A 19,074-nucleotide genomic window follows, 5' to 3' on the forward strand; every position below is an offset into this window, starting at 1 on the left:
GTACGCGCGCACCCCTAGATCAGTAGGTTACTTAACGAAGGATAGGTTCGATTCCTAACAGCGCTACTTGGTAGTCTTCGCTACTTAGCTCATCTCCCCTCGCCTTACCGCGCCTCGCCCTCGCCCTCGCCCAGGCCCGGTCAGACGCCTCCCCGACGCGCCATCGCTTGCCCTCTCGGCCCCCCCCCCCCCCCCCCCCCCTCTCGTCCTGGCCCTTTCCCTCAGCTGTCCGGCCCAGCCAATACCTCGCCCCTTCCCCCCAGCGTGCCGCTACACCGGTCAGTCAAGTCAGTCAGTCAGTCAGTCAGGCCGGCCTCTAGGCAAGGTACCTACGTGGTTGTGCGTATGCGAATAGGTATGGCGTCGGATATGCGCAGATGTCGATGTAGATATAGGTAGGTATAAGAATGCGCGTATAATACCAAGGTATAGGCAGATATGCGTAAGTATTACCCGTCCATCCCTCTTCCCCGCCCCCTTATGCGTTCAAATTACCTACCCAGGCAGCACAACAGGTACCTATGTAGGTAGGTATGTACTCTCCGTATAGAGACAGGTATTAATTATCCTATACCTACCTAACCTTGTATGCGGGTCCAGCACACAGACCACAACCCGCAGCCATGCACGCCCTACCTACCTACCTGATATTGCCTACCTACCTATACAGCAATACCCGTAAGGTAGGCCACCTTTACCGGCGAGCCGACCACCGAGCCCAGGTCAAAAATAGAACCGATCGATGCGACGAGCCGCCGGCTGCAGAGAAGCCTATCTGTCGGGGAGGCAGAAGGGGGGGAAGGGGGGGAAGGGGGGGGAGGCAAAGAGCCTCTCGATACCTAGCCAGACCTACCTACCTACCTACCTATTATCCTGGAAGCATTTTCCCACCGAGTCCGCCATCCCCCTCCCCCCCCCCCCCCCCCGGCTATAGGTACTATCATGCCATCACGCTGCTCCCACTACCGCTGCTACTGCTACTGCCACTACCTACGCAAAACCCATAACCTCAGGGGGGGGGGGGGGGGGGGGGGGCGAGGCCGCCCCGAAACCTCCCCTTCCCCTTCCCTCCTCCTCCTCCCAGGCACCAGCCATAAATAATACCGGCGCCAGCAGTGCTAGAGATGACGATGGTGACATCCGCTCCCCCTCTCCTCTAGCCCCCCCCGCCCCCGGCCCCCGTGGGTCAAACAAGAAACCTTCCCCCTTAAACCACCTACGAGGCCCGAGTTAAAATCGGACGATGTCGCGAAGGAGGGGGAGGAGAAGAAGCAAGGTAGGGCGACAGGCCAACACATATCCCCACCGCACGTAACCGGTATCAATCACCTGGGCGGGCCGAGAAGAAGGGAGACGACACGACGCCGGAATGATATCCCCGGGCTGCCCCGCCGTTGCTGTCGCCCTCTCGCCGTAGAATGATGTAGCCGCACATACCTACCGTGGCCCGCCGGCGAGGAACCTGGCGATGTACCTAGTTTACTCCATGGGCATATACGGCAGGACGAGAAGGGGAAAGAGGGGGGGAGGGGGGGGGGATAAATACCTATATCCACATGTAAATCGCAAACCACCGCTCACCCAGCTACATATGCGAGTCACCAGCTCACGATGCGAGATAGAATGTATACTAGAGATTCTCAAAGGTAGAACCGGAAATCAGAAATTGTATATATATTCATTCATATATATACGGGTCGGCTTCGGGGATAGCTATATATATGTATATACGGTGTGTGTGTATGTGTGGTGTGTGTGATGCGTACGTATGCCTGCGTGTGTGTATGTGCGTTGTGTGTGTTTGCTTATACATGGAAAGCAAGGCAAGGCACAGACAGACAGCAAGACAAGACAGGGAATGGCGGTCGCGCAAAAGGGAGGCCGTACGGGAAACGGGAAACGGGGTCTGGGTATCCTCAGCTTTCGAGTTCCGAAATCGTGGTCATAGTAATCACACAAACGATATCTCCTCTCTCCTCAACCCTTCCATATGCTGCTGCTTCTCTCTCTCGCTCTCTCGCTCTCTCTCTCCCTCGGTATAGAAAAACGCCGGTGTTGTATGCTCCCGTGGACTATAGCTGGCGCCACGAACGATGAAGTTAGATAACAAGCTTTTTTTGGTAGGCAGAAAAAAAAAAGACGAAGAAAAGGCGAAAACAGGCAAAAAGAGCCCAAAAGCACGATTAGGTGCATCTTGTAAATATGCAAGCTGGTGCCGTAAGACCACAAAACAAGTGTTGCACCGCACGATATCCCGAAAACGCCATGCTCAGTGGTAACCTTGCCAAAATGGAATGACCCTCCCCGAATTTGTCGTTGACACCATGTGGAATAATACATGCGATAGCTCGAGATTGGCTCCTTTTCTTTTTCCTGTTTAGGGGAGGGGGAGGGGGGAAGAGACATCTAGCACTGAAAGCATAGCTGCGGCATCCTGGGTCCGAACGGCAGACTCGTCCTCTCCGCCGAGAATGGCGGATGAAAACGTTGCCTCCACATCCTAGCCTGCGCCGTAATACATCGTTCCTTGCCATCGTCGGGTGTCGCTCGCAATTCCAAGTATTTTTCGGGGTCGGACTTTTGCGATCCCGCTGACCCAGCTTCTTCAAGGCATCGATTGCGGCGGAGGGAAATGCGGCGGACGCCCCGACACGGACGACAAGGGCGTGTGGAAGTTGTCGACAGGATTGTGGATGGGCGGAAGAGGGGCGCTGCTGGAAATGCTGGAAAAGCTCGAGACCACCGCGTCGTGCTCCTCCCGAGTGAACCCGAGATCCTTCGCCAACCCGATTAAGATGTTCATATCCGACTTGAGCGCGCTCGTAGGCTGAACGATCGTCTGGAAGAAGGAGATCGTCCGAGAAAACAAGTCTCTCAGAGTCTCCGTGTCGATAAACTGGTGGAGGTACCTGTCCCTGTAACACGCTGCGAGAGTTAGGAGATTACCCCATTGCCTACGCCACGTTAGCCCACCCCTTCTCAACTTCGTCTCCTGCTAATCAGCCTGTGATGCACTTACGCGTGAGCGGTCCCAAAGACGTTCGTAATGATGATGCGCTGGCTGTTGGGGATTCCGTGGAATGCCCGCGTGCTCTCGATAAGAGCAGAAATTGCCAGGCTAGCGTACTTGAGGATCCTGCCATCCAAGTTCGGAGGCGGGTCATCGAGGCCGAGGGGCGCCTGAATATTTGGAGATCCCGCCTGGTTAGCATGCTGTCGGAGGTTCCTCTCGAGTATCGCCCTGAGGAATGGTCGGTACAGAATCACCTGCGAACCCCAATATTTCGCACGGAGGCGGGCGCCGAGGATATCGCTCGCTGGAGGGTCGTGGTCGTCCCAAGTATAACTAGCGGGGACCCAGCGATGTCGCGAGTTCCCAAGCATCTCCTCGATTCCTTTGATGCCTTGCTCAATCGCCGGGTCGTCTAACGTGATCCCATTCCTCTGCTTCTCCGGGTCGTAGAGTAGGTTGTGCACCTGGTTCAACTGTTTCCGAAGATACAGCTGCGCGATATAACCGGTTACTATGTGGGACTGGAAGCCTTGATTGACTGCATACTCTGAGTTAGGATACGGCATCCTATCCTCATACTGCAATATCCCCGATTGGGGCAGGGGTAGCTCGGCGAGAATATCGCTACGCGTCCTACGTGTCAGCATGCGGCGGAGGGATTAGGGGAAACGGGAGGAGGGTTCAAATATGTACCTCTCCAGTTGCAGGCATGTCCAGAAAGCGAACGCCAACTGATTGTCCCTACGTGACTGGCCGATACTTTGGCCTTGCTCGTGCGATTTCGACAGGCGGTCGAGACTCCTACATTTCCATCACCGTCACGAGTAAGTACTATATCCCGGAGAGAAGGCATGAGGATTGAGGGAGATTTCAACTTACGGTCGAAGTATGACCTGTAGATTCCTGCTTGCGAGGGAGATGTACGACCAACTCTCCAGGACACGACCGAGCTGTCCATAGAAAAGCCCTGCTAATATGTGCACGTATATGTGCTTAAGATTAAAGCCGCCAATGTGAGTTCCCATGATATCCATCGCGAGAGCAAAGTATTCGAGGCCAGGTATCACATCGAGGTTTCGCCGGTGCGAGTGGGGACCCTTTAATATCGGCAGGTTTCCCTGCAGAGAGGACCGTCGGCTCATCGGAATCCGGTCGCTCTCCTTGGGAGAGGGCATCGAGGATTGGGACTGAGACGTCAGCCCTGGGGGCGAGCCCTGCAGCGGAGAAGCCAGAACGCCGTTGCGAACCGAGGGCGAATGGTGCATCGGGGAGTCCGACTCGTGAACGGCGTCTGGGATCTTCTCCTTGTGGAGGCAGATCTTTCCTAGCGCGAAAACCATAAGGACGAGAGCGCTGTTAACGCTCCGATATGGTCGGCCGGGCTTGACGAAGGACGTGGACGGGGTTTGGTCGTCCGCGGCAGGTGACCGCTTCCTCTTCGTCCCTGTCTCGGAAAAGGTGAGAGGCATGGCGCTCGCTTGGTTCACAAACCTCGCGCTCCCGACTTTGGTGACCTGGCTGAACTGGGATTTCGGCAAGGTCTCGAGGAACACTTTGACCATCGCGTTGAGCTCCCTAGGGATGATTATGGGATGCATGTTGAGAATATTGTCCTTGAAGCTCTGGACGTATTTCCAAATCTTGTTCGAGTCCCAGTCCGGATTCCCGTCCACGTTCACGACGCCTCCCTTGTATTCGACCCCGGGAGGCGGAGTTAAGCTGCCGACCTGGCCCCAAACCTCTCCCATCGGCGAGGGGGACGCCACGTCTGAGCAGTCGTCCATGAGATCCGTCATCGTATGGTCTGGCGGAGTTTCCTTGTCGGAGGCTCGGATGTCGTGGTCGAATCCCTCGCCTCTCCCAAACACGCGAAGCATGCCGCGCTGTTGCTCCTGGCGGATCGGGTACTCCTCAGGGTGACGGATATTCTCGGCATCCATCAGATGGTGGACCATCGTCTGAATCGACGGCCACTTCAAGAGCAGGCCGGCTAACGTCGTATGGTTCGGCGGCATGGCCGGCTTCCCGGGCGTCACGAGCGGGCCCGGGTTATCTTCCATCTCGTCGTCGTTCGCTTCCTGGAGCGTGGCGTGGGCTTCGTCTATGGTCAGATTCGGCTCCACGGCAGTGCCTCCCGGAGACGAGAGCGATTCCTCGCCCGGCGCCTTAGCAGCCGGTAGGGACGACTCTCGAAAATCCGGGTGCTCCTCTTCCTCGATCGACTCGACTTTCATGTCGGAATCGGGGTTGAGCTCCCTGAGCTTCGTCTCCAAGTTCATCACCCGCTGATTCTGGGCGTAGTTGGCCTGCCGCAACCCGGCAAGCTCCTCCTTCAGCGCCGAGAGGCCGCTGGTGATCTCCTCCCTCATGGAGGCGAGCATCTCCATCATATCTGCGGTGACTTTGTCCGGCCTGCACTTCTTAGCACGCTGTCCGAACCGAGTTTTCTGCTTAACTCACTGTTTCGCGGGCGGGTCACGATATTTGCATTCTATGTTCTTCTCCCGGCAGTTTTTACAGGGCTTAGTCTCGTCGCATTTTGCTTTGAGCTGCCTACAACTGTCGCATGCCTTTTCGGAAGCGTTCACTGGTTAGCGGCTGCGCGACGGCCTACGAAGCGAAGGAAGTTCACAGTACCTGGGAGGCGCGCTGAGCCTTTCGCTTGGCGCTGGTCGCGATCTCCAGCGTAGGGTACATAGAGCCCGGCGGGCCGTACACGTGAGGGGACTCATACTGATGCTGAGCGACGGGCGTGGGAGGGGGTGGGGGGTGGTAGTTCTGAGGTGGCCGGTACATGGCCGGCGAATGCGGCATGGTAGGAGGCCCGTCGTTGAAGCTCATATGTCGTCGCGGGTCGTCTGGAGGCTGAGGATTGGGGTGCGGAGGACCGTGAGGCCCCGGCGGGAGACCGTCGGCAGCAGTACCGGTCGAGTTCGGTCGGCGCAGCTGGGGAAGAGAGTTGTCCTCGCCTGGGTCTCTCTTCACGACAGGTTCTCGCGGCGGATAGGGCGCGAAAGACGGATGCGCTGACGAAGGGGGCAAGGCAGGCTGTCGATGGGGATCATGCATTGGCGGGTACGGCTCGTGCTCATGGTGGCGGCGCTCGTCGAGGTGGTGATGAGCCGGCGGGAGTGGAGGCTCTGGCGGCCGCGTGAAGGGAAGCGGGTGCTGGTAGGGTGGAGGCGCAGGATGGTGAGGACCTGATACTGGCGGGTGGTGTGCGGCGGTAGGGTGAGGTAACGATACGGCCTGATGGGAAGACCATGACGGACCGGTCGATAAAAGACGGGGACGTTTAGTCTCGGGCGGCCCAGGTTCCATGCTTGGGGAGTTATATGTGTAGGAGTCATACGCGGCCGGGAGACGCAAGCACAGGTCAGGCGTGAAGAAGAACGGGGAAGGTGGCCATGAGAGAGGCGATCAGGAAGAGACCTTCAGGGCCCCGGGAGCAGGATGGAGCAATGGCTCGTAGGCTGCCAAGCAAAAGCTCAGACTTGCGCGCTGGTCGGTTGGGGTGTGGAGGGGAGTTGTGATGATGCCGCAGCTTATTGGTGTAGGTATGATGGCATTGAAGGGTCGGTGTAATTGTGCGTGCGTGAGTGAGGGCGTGTGGTGGTGGGTGTGGTGTGGTGTGTGTAGGCAGGCAGACAGGTAGACAGGTAGACAGGTAGAGAGAGTGTGTGTGTGCGTGCGTGCGTGCGTGCGTGCGTGCGTGCGTGCAAGTACTCCTCCGTATGGTGTAGCGAGGGCGAGCGAGGGCGAGAGACGGAGACAGACAGAGAGAGAGAGGCTCGTCAGTTCTCGAACGAGGCGCGCGTGGAGGCAGTCCCGGGTTCCTGGGTGAAGCTTTACGGTCCGGAGGAGCCCAAGTCCAAGAGGATCAGCAGTTGGGCAGAGACGAGAGCTACTACTACTACTGTACCATACAGGTTGCCGTCGAGGGTTCTGTCTCCCCAAGGATTCCCAGGGATGTACAGTAACAGGAACACCGGCGTCGAGCTTCAGGAGACGTAGAGGTTTTGTGGTTAAACAGGGAAAGGCGGCGAGACCAGCTTGAGTAGCGAAGTGGATAAAGAGGGTCATCGACGGCAGCCCAGGTTATTTTGGCGTCAAAGAGGCGATAGGCATGGCCCTTGAAAGCTGGGAAAGGATACGTACTGGTACCTCCTGGGGGGGGGAGGGGTGTATGTATGTATGTATGTATGTATGTGTATGGCTGGATGGATGGATGGATGGACGTGGGTATGTATGTAAGTAGGTAGGTAGCTAGGTAGGTAGGTAGTGAGTAAGGTAGGGTTGTAAGTAAGAAGGGTAGAGAGAGAGTGAGTGCGTGTAAGTGTGTGTGGGAGAGCAATGGAGGAGTGACCGTGCCGGGGAGGGGGGGGGGGGGGGGTAGACGAGCGCGCACGTATTAACAGGGTGAGCTAGAGCCTAGAGCAACAGGGGGGCCAGAAGACATGGGGACGGACAAGCATGCGATCGATAGGTACTGTAATTGCACGCTCTTGGCAGAAGTGGGTATCCGAACGAGGCAGACGGTGGCCAATGGATGTATACGGAACAGGCAACGGAATGGGCAGCGTATGAGTAAACGTATCGTAGCGACCAGTACCGTTGGGCAGAGTAACGGAATTGGCGAGTTTTGTCGATGCCCGCCCACGCTGCACATACGCAGACGGGTGGCCGCGGGGATGGCGATGTGTTACGGTATTTCCTTCGCCGTGTTACGCCGACAAGACCCGTCCACGGCTATACGTTATGTATGTATGTGGAGGTTGTGCGTGTGCGTATTGTCCATATATATATAGAGAGGTATATATATATATATATGTGGACGACCATATACGTATGTGCGCGTGTATGTGCGTACGTGCGGGATATCCTATGCACACGTCCTGGCAGGCCCATACACGCGTTGCGTATAGGGATAGGTATAGACAGGCAGGTATGCGTTATGTGCCTGTGTCTGTGTATATGTTGTATGTACGCATGTATGGGTGCGTGTGTGTGTGTGTGTGTGTGTGTGTGTGTGTGTGTGTGTGTGTGCCGGGGGTGCTGAAGCAAAGGGGGGAGGTTGGCAGTGGACTACATATGTAATCTGCCCGTGTTGTGCATGCCTCCCCTATCCGAGGTAGGCAGTTAGCATGCTAGCAGTATAACGACGCCGCAGAGCGGTGAGGAGGCGGATGGAGAACCAGAGACGAGGAGGGGAAAACCAAAAAGAGGCTGCGGGAGAGTTGAGAGGCAGGATAGGATTGATAGGCAAGCAGACACACGCACGCACGCACGCACTGGATAGGCGGACTGGCGTCAACCGCTTCTCTTTTTTCCCCTCTTCCTCGCTATGCTTGCTCCCTCTCGTCTTCTTGGAGAGCTCGGCAAGTAAGCAAATCTGGTGTGGAGTTTCCCAACCCGGAGCTAATTGACGAATGAAGTCGGGTTGCGCCTCGTAGTAAACTAGACAGAAACCGGACGTAGCACCGAAATGCTCAGCGCAGGCGATAGGTACTAGGTATGTAGCCACTATCGCGGGCTGGATCTTCGGCGTAGCTATACCTCGCAGCTATCGACGAGTCGAATTCGGAAGAGCAAGGCTACTACAGAGAGACAATAGTGGGGATGGCATGTAAGCAGAGAGAGAGGGCATCACAGGGAGAACCCGACGGAGACAAATGCGAAGGTCCAATTATAGCTGCGGGGCTCGGGCGCCTCTCGCATTGGACGACCGATCCGGGGACTGGGGAGCTTCTACGACTGACGTCTGGACCAGGAACCGGTTCGCGAACGGCCGAGGCGAAGAGAGTTGGGTGAATCAGCAAGGCGGAGAGGGGGCAATCGAGAGCCTAGATGGACGAGGAGATGGAGGTGAGTGGTGAAGGGTAGGCGAGGGTGAGATAGAGGGAGAGATAGAGAGAGGGGCGGGTGGGGGGAGAGGTCGGGTAGGTTAGGCAGCATGTGAGCAAATGAGGGATTCGGAGGAGGAGAGAGATCCAAGCCGCAGGTCATCAGCCTACCCGTTCGTCGGGGCAGGTACCTTTAGTTAGGTCAGTACTACCTGTCTCCAGCCAGGCTACCCCGTAGAGTACGAGTAGTCAGCACCTGCTGACACGCGCCTCTGCATGTAGAATCGACGTCGGCTGCCCTCCACACGCCGCGGCCCGGCTACCTAGAGGTACATACACCCGCGCCCATCACCGATGCGCACACCCGAAGTAGAGGCAGGCACCTGGGTAGGCTCGGGTAGAGTAGGTTAAGGTAGGCAGGAGGATGTCCCTCACTGCCATTACGTACCTACCTAACCTACCTAACCTAGGTACCTAACCTAGGTACCTAACCTACCTAGGGCATACACGCACATACCCCCCTACCTACCTAGGTACCTCACTAGGGCAGCTACCACACATCCACACGGGTACCTATATGTACATGCATTAGGTACCTACCTAGGTGCCTGTTATATCTGTTGCAGGCATACCTTCGCCCATCCCCAATCCAGACTAGATACCTAAGTAATGAGGAAACAGTGCATACATACACCATCACCATTATACAGCTCCAAGGTACGCATCCCGCCCTCCCCCCCACAGCCTCCTCAGCGATCGGTAACGTATGTACGTGCACGGTGCAATGCCTACCTACCTCTATCTTACGTAGATACGTAGGTACCTCGGGGTAAGCTAGACGGAGGGCATCGAGCTAGGTTTAGGGACCCAAGGCGCTAACGTACAGCAGGTGCGGGCCCAAAGCACTCGATGTGCTCGCAACACAAACGGCCTCGTCTTACCTTACTTCGTGTAGCGTGCAGGCGGTCGAAACCGGCTTAGCGCAGGCAGAGCGGGTTAGCAGCGACCAACAACGGTCTGGTATGGAACCTTCCACTTATCCCGCTAGCCGTCTAGTGAAAAGGTACCCGTCCGCTTAGTAGGGACGGACGGATGCGAGGCAGGTATTGGCATGTATTGCAGTGGGAGAGAGCGAGAGCCAAAACCGGGACGATGCTACCTAAGCTCCCACTTAGGTAGGTAATGTGTAGGTATAGGATGGATCTATGTACAGAAGGGTGTCGAAGGGCAAACCGGTTTGTAACCCACGAGAAAACCCCCCCCCTCCCCCAATCTATTTCCATAAATCCGGCCGGGGATGCATCGTCACCCTCTCGTGCGTCTACTGCCATGTCTCTCTCTACTTGGCACGTCTGCTGCCATGTCTGCTGCCGTGACTACGTGTCGAGGTGTCGAGGTGAACGGTCGGTTGCATCGCGCACGGCGCTGCGCCTGTCGCGATGCCTTTCGACGGTTGTGAAAAGGCTTATAAACTGGGGTTGACACCTCGTACGGACGGATCGTGTCGCGGCGCCGAATTCTCGACGTAGGTAGCTTTCCCAACAGGGCGGCTGATCGGTGCCTGCAAGTACGGAGGTTGTCTATCCTTGGGTTTGGTACTTGCGGTACCTACCGCTCGGGACGCGGGTATGCAATGTGTGAACGGCACATCTTCGCACGCCCTTCTCAGCTTTTTTGCCTCTCTGTCTCTCTCTCTGCCTCTCTATGGTACATCGCTTTCGCGCCCGCGTCTTCGTCTCGGCGGAGACACGAGGCAGACATTGTGATGTTCGCTCTCGCATCGCTTCGGGATGTTACGGTTACACCTACCTACCTACCTACATATTTATTAGCAGCTATATTCTTTGGTAATTTCGTACGGCCTGGAGGGAAAAGCGGGAAGAACACCAACCCGAGCAGCAATTAAAAAGCACTCACCACTAGCCAGAGGAAACCAACCGCATCTGTAAGGGACTAGCCAACCACGGAGGTCCCTCGGCCGCGCAACCCAGTCATACAATCAAACCCTTCCCAACGCCGGCCCGGATGGGATGGGTGCTGGGAGGAGCCATATTCGGCCAATACCAAACTCACTGCCGCTGTCACATTTGGGTCCTAGGCAGCGGTAGGCGCAGGATAGGATCACACAAAACCACCCAGACCACCTCCCCTACGCCTTCGCTTGGTATTCCCGACGCCCTCGGGCTGTTCTTATGCATAAGAATGCGAGCAGGGTCAATCCTACGCTTTAGGGCGTTCGGTACGGTATACGTGCATACGGGATGGAAATGCGTATGCTCGACTGATAGATATATGCACATAGCAACTACATAGCAGCACCCCGGTAACAGTAAGATCGGGAGCAGCTTCCATATCTAGCTCTCGACAATATCCTCTTTCTCCTCTAGATACCACCGTGATATACCTCCTCGACTCCCCTCGGACGTGTTGACCGCTAGAATTAACGCATAGAAGGTCCCCCCTCTCCCCTCTCTCTTCTTCTCTCCGAGATTCTCCCAGAGAGACTCTCAGCCCTAGCGCTCTTAGTTGCGGCGATCCCGGAAATAAGGCGTCTCCACTACCATCGTCGAGGCACCGAGTATGGACAAGTGCCGAAGGGCAAGGGGGCAGACTGTGTAGGTGGGAGGGTGAGCGGGAGAGGGCGGAGGAGGATGACAATGCCCAAGTATTTGCGATTGCTTGGCCGTGGTGAGGATGGGGGCTTAGTGAGATGATAGGTAGCTGGCCTCGGTCATCAGCGTGGATGTCACTGATAGGGACGTGCTCCCCTCCCGCTCCAGCCAATCCCCGACGACGACGCTCCTGATACCACGCCGCAGTCGCACGCATCGCACTATGTACACTGTCTGTGGCCTACGCCTGTCGAATCCCAACCCGGCCCACCGATGGGATCCGGACGGCAAACGATACCGCGACCTGGCAGACTGGCTGGAGGCGAGGAGCAAGAGGGAAGGAGAGGCGGGCGTCGATCGCTGTCTAGAGGCACGGCCCTTAACCCTCCCCCCCTCCTCTCCTCCAATTGATGTGATCTGCATGCATTCATGGTCATGCCGCAGCTACAGGACGGCTGAGGGCGAACAGCACCGGTGAACCGCCATACCGAAATTCGTCGCTGTGAGGCCGGGCACCCATGCGAGATTTCGAGATGCTCTACAGTCGTACTCTAATCTGTCTTGTCGGCCGTAGGTTTAGCAGTGAAACTGACCGTGCCAAACCTGGCAGGGCCCAGCGCGGAGGTTGCAAATCGTATCCGCTCGCCCCCGTGCCACGGCTTACGCTTGGGTTGTTTATTATCATTGTTCTTATTAATTCTTTTCTCCCTCGGACATTTCCTGGCAAGGGATCTGCTACACACCTCGCAACAAGCAAACAGCGGGCAAGGGGGTGTCGAATAGCCAACGTAGCGCGGCCTGCTATGTTGGGGAGGGGAGGGGAGGGGAGGGGAGGGGGGGAAGAAGGGATCTCCTATCAACACACTACCTACGTAGTATGAGTATATACGTATGCATAGACGTGGTAACGGGAGGGATATTACATGTTTTCGTCGTTTGCGCGTAAGGGTCTCGAGGCCTGTCCGGTTCTAGAAAAAGAAAAGGAAAAAGAAAAGGCGGCCAAGCGCCGGGTGGTGTCTCGCGCGGGCGGAGGTCAAATGACAAGACCAACTTTGGAGCTACTGCTGACATTGCGGTATAAGAAGCTCCTAGTATATGCCGTGGAGCGCAGGGAATGGCCACGGAGTTAATAAAACGGGGGCTCCGTGTTGGGCCAAGGACCGGATCGAATTCGGTTGAGGGATCTGCCACCCTTTGGTGGTACCCTTTGCGTATAGAGGAGTTGGGAATTAATTGACTGGAAACGTGCGAGTGCGTTGGTGTGTGTGTGTGTGTTGTGTATGTGTGTGTGTAAGTGGGTGTGCCACCCGTCCCAGTCTCGTGCCCTCCGGAGCTTCAGAGGACCAGCCAATTCGAGGGTCGCGATGGTGAATGTGACATGGCCATCTAAATCTTGGGGAAGCACCGTACAAACCACCCGCTTCGGGAAACAAGCTCAGAGAGAGGCGATCGACGAATTAGCTGACTCGAGGCCGACCACCGTACGAGGCACAACCCTACCTCCCTGGCTACCTACTTAACCTACCCACCTACACATGCCGATATACACATCCACATAACACCTGCACGCACATAGCCTACGACACCATCAGCGTGTCCCCTCCCCTCCTCCTAGTCACCCAGTGTTGTATTGTACATACCGAGCCAGAAGACGTCGATCGGAGGTTTCGGCCCATAGACCCGCAAAAAAGGATTCGGGTTGGCAGAGTCTCGAACGGCCGACCCCAATTTTGCGGTCATTCTCACCAAACACCTCAACCCCAGCATGCACGTGTGTCAGTATATACCAGAGAGTAGGCGGTGGGCGGAGAAAGCGTGGCAGAGAGGGAGAGAGAGGGGGAGAGCGAGAGGGGGTGGGATGGGGGAGAGCGAGATAGGTAGAGGCCGACGCGGAGAGGGAGAGAACGGCAAGAATGGCGAGGGTGAAAAGATGAGAATACGGTGATATATAATCTATCACATCGCACACAGATACCAACAAGCAGCGGCGGTCCTATAATAACCCCGGCGCTCTCTCTCTTCGCGGCGAACCTCACACATTAGCGTGCATGCGGTACGTGACAGGTTGGTAGTGGTCTTATTACTATGTTGATCAGCAACCGCTAGCATCAGTAGCTCCCGTCCGTCCTACCTCCCTCTCCCATCCCATCCCGTGTCCGTCGCCATCTACATCTGCCTACAGAATCTGCGCACGACAACATGTAGAGGCGGGTACATATACATACCTAGGAGGAGGTCAGGTAGGCGAAGGCATCGGCAACCAGCCGACCCCGAAAACCGAACTTGGCTTACGACAGCGACGGGGCGTCGAAAATGCGGCTGGCAGTAAATTACCTACGATAAGTGGCCGATAAGAATAGCCCCGTCCGCCATTTGCGGATGCTATATCGGGCTTATATACCTCCACCGCAAGTCACGCTGAATCGAGGCATGCGCAACTTGCTGTACGCTTCTCTCTCCCTCGCCAGGTATGCATGTAGGCGTGTGCCGGCCAGGAAAATTAGAAATCCGCACGTACGGAGGGGAGGCGGAGGGTTTTTTTTCTTAAAAAAAAAAAAAAAAGAAAGGAGAAAAGGAAAAAGAACGAAAGGGGCATAGCATGCGACGCCTCCCGCCTTCTCCAACCCCATCCCACGCGATAATAGCTCCGAAAAGGCCGGTACGTAGGGGTTCGCGGGAGAAGGGGGAAAAAGAAAACCCAGAACCTGCCGCGCCCATTGGCAGCCGGACGAGTAAGCCTCGTCCGCCCTCGGTTCACGTAGGATCGCGAGAGACGCGTACCCCCCCGGCCTTCGAAAGGGGGACCAACAGCTTCCTCTCTCGAACGCTTCCGCCGCGACCCCGAGCGCTCTCTCCCTCTCTCGTAAGCTCCACGAGCACACGCTTAGGCCGTCCGCGAGGGGACGAGACGACAGCTTCGCCCGCCTCATGTGAGAGCTCACCGGCCTGCCCGGGGTCTGCCGCTGCGCCGAATACACCCCTCCCCTCCCCCCGACGGATGGGGGCCGATGCGATGCACGGACTGTGGCTTAATGCACACGGTGTAAACGCCTACTCATATAGTAGGCGCCGACAGGGGAAAGAAAGGCGAGCAACAACTCGTGCGGTGCTGCCGATGGGTAACAACTGTCTTCTACTGCTGTTTCGCTCTTCCTTCTCTGCCTCTTCCTCGTCTTGCCTAGCGCCGTCGCGGACGCTTCTGCGAGAGAGAGAGAGGTAGGTAGGTCCCCCCCCCCCCTCACCCCCGGCAAGGAAGATGTTTAGCATGTACCTAGGCGTATGTGGCTTCTGTGGCACGGAGACCGTTGCGCCCCGCTACCCACGTTGGTCCCTTGCTGATTTTCGATGCTTGACCTGGGAGTTAGTTGCTTCTCGCTCGCGCACCCTCACACCCTTCATCCTCACTCCTACGACTGCCGAATCCGGCGACGTGCAGCCCGTGCGGAGGGTGCTCGGGACGCGGTCGTCAGCATTTCGTACGTTGCCTGGGGAGGTAGGTAGGGAGGTAGGGCGGGAGATAGAAGCAGGCCTGCTCGTGTCGTTCTCGATATAGGTTGTATGTACCTACCCTGATGTCGCCCAAAGTGGTGTATGAATGTATGTATGTAGGCAGGGTATGCATGTATGCAGGTGCGTGGGCGGGCTCGGGATGCTGCTAGCCGAGTCGGTGGACAGCGTCGGCGTGCTATAGTTGCAATGCTGGACATACCCGTCGCGTATACGTATTGCGTGCCTACGGGGCTGTGCCATATATGATATACTATAGCTAGCTACCTACCTATTTCCTGACCTGGTGTTCCCGGAACGGATATGTACGAACACCACGAGGGGCATCTGCCCAGGGCGGACGGAGGAGAGGGATGACTTCGGTGAGACCTCGACTTACTTCCCTATGCCCGTGTACGCCCGCCCGCCCATGCGGTATCCAGTACACGATTGTACACCGGGAATGCACACATCCTACGTAGCTATGGAGTGCCCATCTCCATACGATACATACATATATATACGTATGAGTATATAATAGTTGTGCAGACCCTGTCTATATGATCGCTTATCGCTTGTTGCAGCCTTTACGGCCTGTGTGTAATATGTATGCATTTATGTGGTACGCAGGGACTTGCTTCTCCTCACGGTTACGCCAGAGCTAGACCGGACTCGTCCTCTCAGCCGATTTACCTCGAAGCCACGCGCGCCAAATCAGACCACGTCGAGATACGTCCCGTCCTAAGCGACATTTCCTCCTCCTCCTGCTCCTCCTCCTCTTACTCCTCCTCCCCCTCGGGATCGATGTCACCAGGCTAAGAAGGGACCCTGAGTACAAGTTGGGCATCAATTTAGTCCGGAAATGGCACCATACCTACGGGGTAGTGCCTGCTCTGGTCTTCATTGTCTCCTCCTCCTCGCCATTGTACATGGCGCTTGGCGTCGAGCCGCACTGACGCGATGTCGATCAGACGGCGCGCGAATGCCCCCCCCCCCCCCCCCCCCAGCGCCGGCCAGGCTGCTACGAATCGACAGGTAGGACTCGGGTCTAGCGAGTTTCCGTCGGCAGAGTCTAGCTAGGATGGCCCCGTGACGGTTGGGCGACTCTCTGCCATCTACATCTACACGGGGCAGGTCTTTCTAAATATATCGACGCATCTCGATGCGAAAAATGCAACGGCGATTCCAAGGCAAGGCGGCGGAGGGAGGAGGGACAAGGAGACGAAGAGGAGCTCGGCTAGTTTAATAAAATTGCCATCGCAGCAGAAAAGTGGGATGGATTGTTTCTATCCCGTCCTGCCCCAGTCGCAGGAGATGGGATGGGAGAGCGACCCCGCTAGGAGGCGGTATGGCATATGTGCGGCCGTTATCTCTCGATATGGAGAGGAGCCCGTCCAGGTTACATGATTCATGTTCTTCAAGCCGAGCGGGTGGTCAGGATTCAGATTGAGCCTGCGTGGCGCCCAATGAGATGCTACCGTCCCGTCCCGGAGTCATGGGCACGGGAAACTCAATGTATGTCGGGAAGAGTAAGGTATGGATGGATGGATGGATGGACGTGCAATGGAGGTAAGCCTCGAAGCCGTGCCATCCTCGGTCATTTCTTTTTGGGTAGACTTGTTCCATCATTCCATCATTCCCTCCAGGGTAGGTATATTGATTTTCTCTACACGTACGCGTCCGGCCCTACGATACGCCCGTCCTATTCGCGCCACCGACGGACAAGACGCTACTTGTCGGCGCTATTTGTTTCTCTTTTCTTCCTCACCATCGAGCCGAGACCGCTACCTCCATCTGACCCCAGCAAGCTGTTCCCGATTGAGCCCCGTCCTCGCTGCGAGAAAGCGACAGCTACCGGGAGGCGCGTCACCTACATTGTATGTGTACGCGTGGAGGCGGTAAGTATGTGCGTGGTGTGCACACGTACCGGGGTAGAGAAGAGGCCAGGCCTGGTTAGAATACAGGCAGTTAGAGGCCCAGAGCTCGAGTCTGTTCGACGTCTAATCGCGTGTGGCTTAGACTCGTCCAGGCGTTGCTCATATATGCACCCTCCCGCTTCCGCGCCTTGTCGTCGAGGGGTGTGAAACCTCTCCAGGTCGTCCCCTCAAGCTAACCATTGTTTTTCCCCTCCCTCCCCCTTCCGCCTTCAATCCCGATCTTCAACACTCGGCTTGCAGCGACGCGCGCGTAGCGATAGGGGGGCTGCTACGATCGCATTCCGTCTTCGGCATATCGCGGCTCAACTTAGGAGCAGGATCGTGATGTCGGCTCAGCGCCGGCACAAGCACAGGCATATCATCCGCGCCAGGCCAATCACCAGCGGATGCGTGACCCCATGGGGGCTCTCTGCCTACGGATAACCACGACATGGCGCGGCATGTCGTGAAGCCCCGGCACTAGAAGCAAAAGAAGAGGGCGTCGGAGTCGCGGAGTTGCCAGAGAAGAGAGACGAAAGACAGATAAACATTTCTTTTTTCAAAAAAAAAAGAAGAAATAGCGATCCAAGCAAGTCGATTTATTGCGAAGCGAGTCGCTCGAAGGGAGCCAAAGAAACATGGGCTACATGGCATGGCTAGGAAAGCTTATTTGCATCTTGGCTCTTGATTATCCAGATGCGAGGTCCATCTCTTCTTCGACAAGCTGCATGTGCATGTATACGGAAAGGCATCGCCCATCCCATCCCTGAGTCCGTGGAACGAGATCACGACGACTCCAGCCGATGATGTCGGGGCCCTCCCCTTGCGAGAACTAGCAACGGCCGATGCGAAGGCCGGCTCTGCTCGAGGAAGCAAAAAGGGGGGATAGCCTAGAAAGAAAGAAAGAAGCAAGGGGGACACAAGCCGAAACGACGGTGTGCTTCTCTCGATACCCGACTATTTGTCAGCCCCGAGCGTTTCTTGATTTATTTTAAGTTGCGCCGTCATGCGAAGGCCATGTGTTTCTAGTCGCATTCTAGGAAGTTCGAAGCCAACCTAGGCCTCTCGAGCCGGCGTTGGGGCGAGAGGAGCGAGAGGGTTGGGATAGGTCAGAAACGTCAAACCCCACCTCCAACTCGAATATTTCAGACCAACCTCCAGGCCATGACCCTGCAAGCTGGCCAGTGATGCCCTCACGTTGAGGCCTAGCTGTGACCCAACGCTCCTTTGCGAAATTTGCCTGTACGAAGAATCGGTACAGGCTGCAGACGCAGACGGGGCGAGAGACGGATCGGCGACGAACTGCAAGGCTAGAGCGAAGTCTCGTGAGTGGTCGTCGCCGCCCCTTCGCAGGCTACGGGCGATGCGAGTGTATACGGAGCGTGTATGCACGTAGTATGTACGTACGTATGTATGAGTATGTCTGGTAGAGTGCCAGATACCCCATAACCCATACTACCTCCTTCTGCGTGGCCGCATCCACATCCACACAGATGTAGGCATGGGCTTGCTAGTAGCCTATTCCCTGCCGGCGGTGCCACAGAGGCACGGGAGAGCCACGGACGGGTTGTCTTGATTACACCGTAGATCGATAGTGCGCATTAGCTAATCGTTAGCAAGCAAGGTTCGCCTGGAAAGCCGTCAAGTATGGATCAAAGTCGCAGGTAGTGTAGCAGCAGGTCTGTCTGCTACCGAGACACGCACACACAGCACACACGCACATGCCTATGTACGTCTACACATGCATCGGTGTATCTGTGCATACATACATGCTACGTAGTAAGAGACGGTTCATCGCCGGCGAGTGTGGCCTCTGCGATAGGCACATGCTGCCTTGTTGGCACCATGCGTACCATATTACCCGGAGACATCACCAACCCACCTGTCCGCCTACCTATATGCATATGTGTATATGCGCTTATACGCACACGCACACGCGTAGGTTACTAGGCTGGCGACTTACTACCTACCTACGTATATGTATATGCAACCATCCACCGACACATACATGCATATATGCAGACACACATACACTCACTCACTCGCTCACTTACAACACACACACACACACACTCACCTGCAACGCACACTCACTTACTCACCCACACCCACTCCACACACATATATAGATATACCTATAGTAGATGGTTGTACGGGACGTGTGTAGAGTATGTATGTACATAGAGAGAGAGTGGATGTGCATG

At 56.2% G+C, this 19,074-nt stretch overlaps 5 protein-coding genes across 5 annotated transcripts; 2 read left to right on the plus strand and 3 right to left on the minus strand.

Moving 5' to 3' along the window:
• Positions 1-1,868: 1,868 nt before the first annotated feature.
• GGS23DRAFT_248389 (uncharacterized protein) lies at positions 1,869-2,522 on the minus strand. The gene is made up of 2 exons (XM_051512237.1): positions 2,492-2,522; positions 1,869-2,458 (listed from the first exon to the last, which is right to left on the minus strand). Exon 2 carries the CDS (start codon positions 2,404-2,406, stop codon positions 1,978-1,980), a length of 429 nt encoding a protein of 142 aa, XP_051368798.1. The 5' UTR covers positions 2,407-2,458; positions 2,492-2,522; the 3' UTR covers positions 1,869-1,977.
• Positions 2,523-6,082, minus strand: GGS23DRAFT_614256 (uncharacterized protein; the record flags this gene model as incomplete). Its single annotated transcript, XM_051520634.1, has 6 exons — positions 2,523-2,954; positions 3,020-3,637; positions 3,707-3,814; positions 3,893-5,425; positions 5,474-5,583; positions 5,651-6,082. The coding sequence occupies 6 exons, from the start codon at positions 6,080-6,082 to the stop codon at positions 2,606-2,608; spliced, it is 3,150 nt and encodes a 1,049-aa protein (XP_051368799.1). The 3' UTR covers positions 2,523-2,605.
• A 4,775-nt stretch (positions 6,083-10,857) lies between these two features.
• Positions 10,858-11,836, minus strand: GGS23DRAFT_248563 (uncharacterized protein). Its single transcript, XM_051512238.1, has one exon. The coding sequence runs from the start codon at positions 11,683-11,685 to the stop codon at positions 11,077-11,079; it is 609 nt and encodes a 202-aa protein (XP_051368800.1). The 5' UTR covers positions 11,686-11,836; the 3' UTR covers positions 10,858-11,076.
• Positions 11,837-13,740: 1,904 nt separating this feature from the next.
• GGS23DRAFT_248585 (uncharacterized protein) lies at positions 13,741-15,001 on the plus strand. The gene is made up of 2 exons (XM_051512239.1): positions 13,741-14,684; positions 14,834-15,001. Exons 1-2 carry the CDS (start codon positions 14,068-14,070, stop codon positions 14,967-14,969), a joined length of 753 nt encoding a protein of 250 aa, XP_051368801.1. The 5' UTR covers positions 13,741-14,067; the 3' UTR covers positions 14,970-15,001.
• A 951-nt stretch (positions 15,002-15,952) lies between these two features.
• Positions 15,953-17,283, plus strand: GGS23DRAFT_248648 (uncharacterized protein). The gene is made up of 2 exons (XM_051512240.1): positions 15,953-16,852; positions 16,974-17,283. The coding sequence occupies exons 1-2, from the start codon at positions 16,310-16,312 to the stop codon at positions 17,214-17,216; spliced, it is 786 nt and encodes a 261-aa protein (XP_051368802.1). The 5' UTR covers positions 15,953-16,309; the 3' UTR covers positions 17,217-17,283.
• The last annotated feature ends 1,791 nt before the right edge of the window (positions 17,284-19,074 follow it).

This window comes from Durotheca rogersii, assembly GCF_024521655.1.
Source record: "Durotheca rogersii strain YMJ 92031201 chromosome Unknown GGS23scaffold_26, whole genome shotgun sequence".
Taxonomy (NCBI): Eukaryota; Fungi; Ascomycota; class Sordariomycetes; order Xylariales; family Xylariaceae; genus Durotheca; species Durotheca rogersii.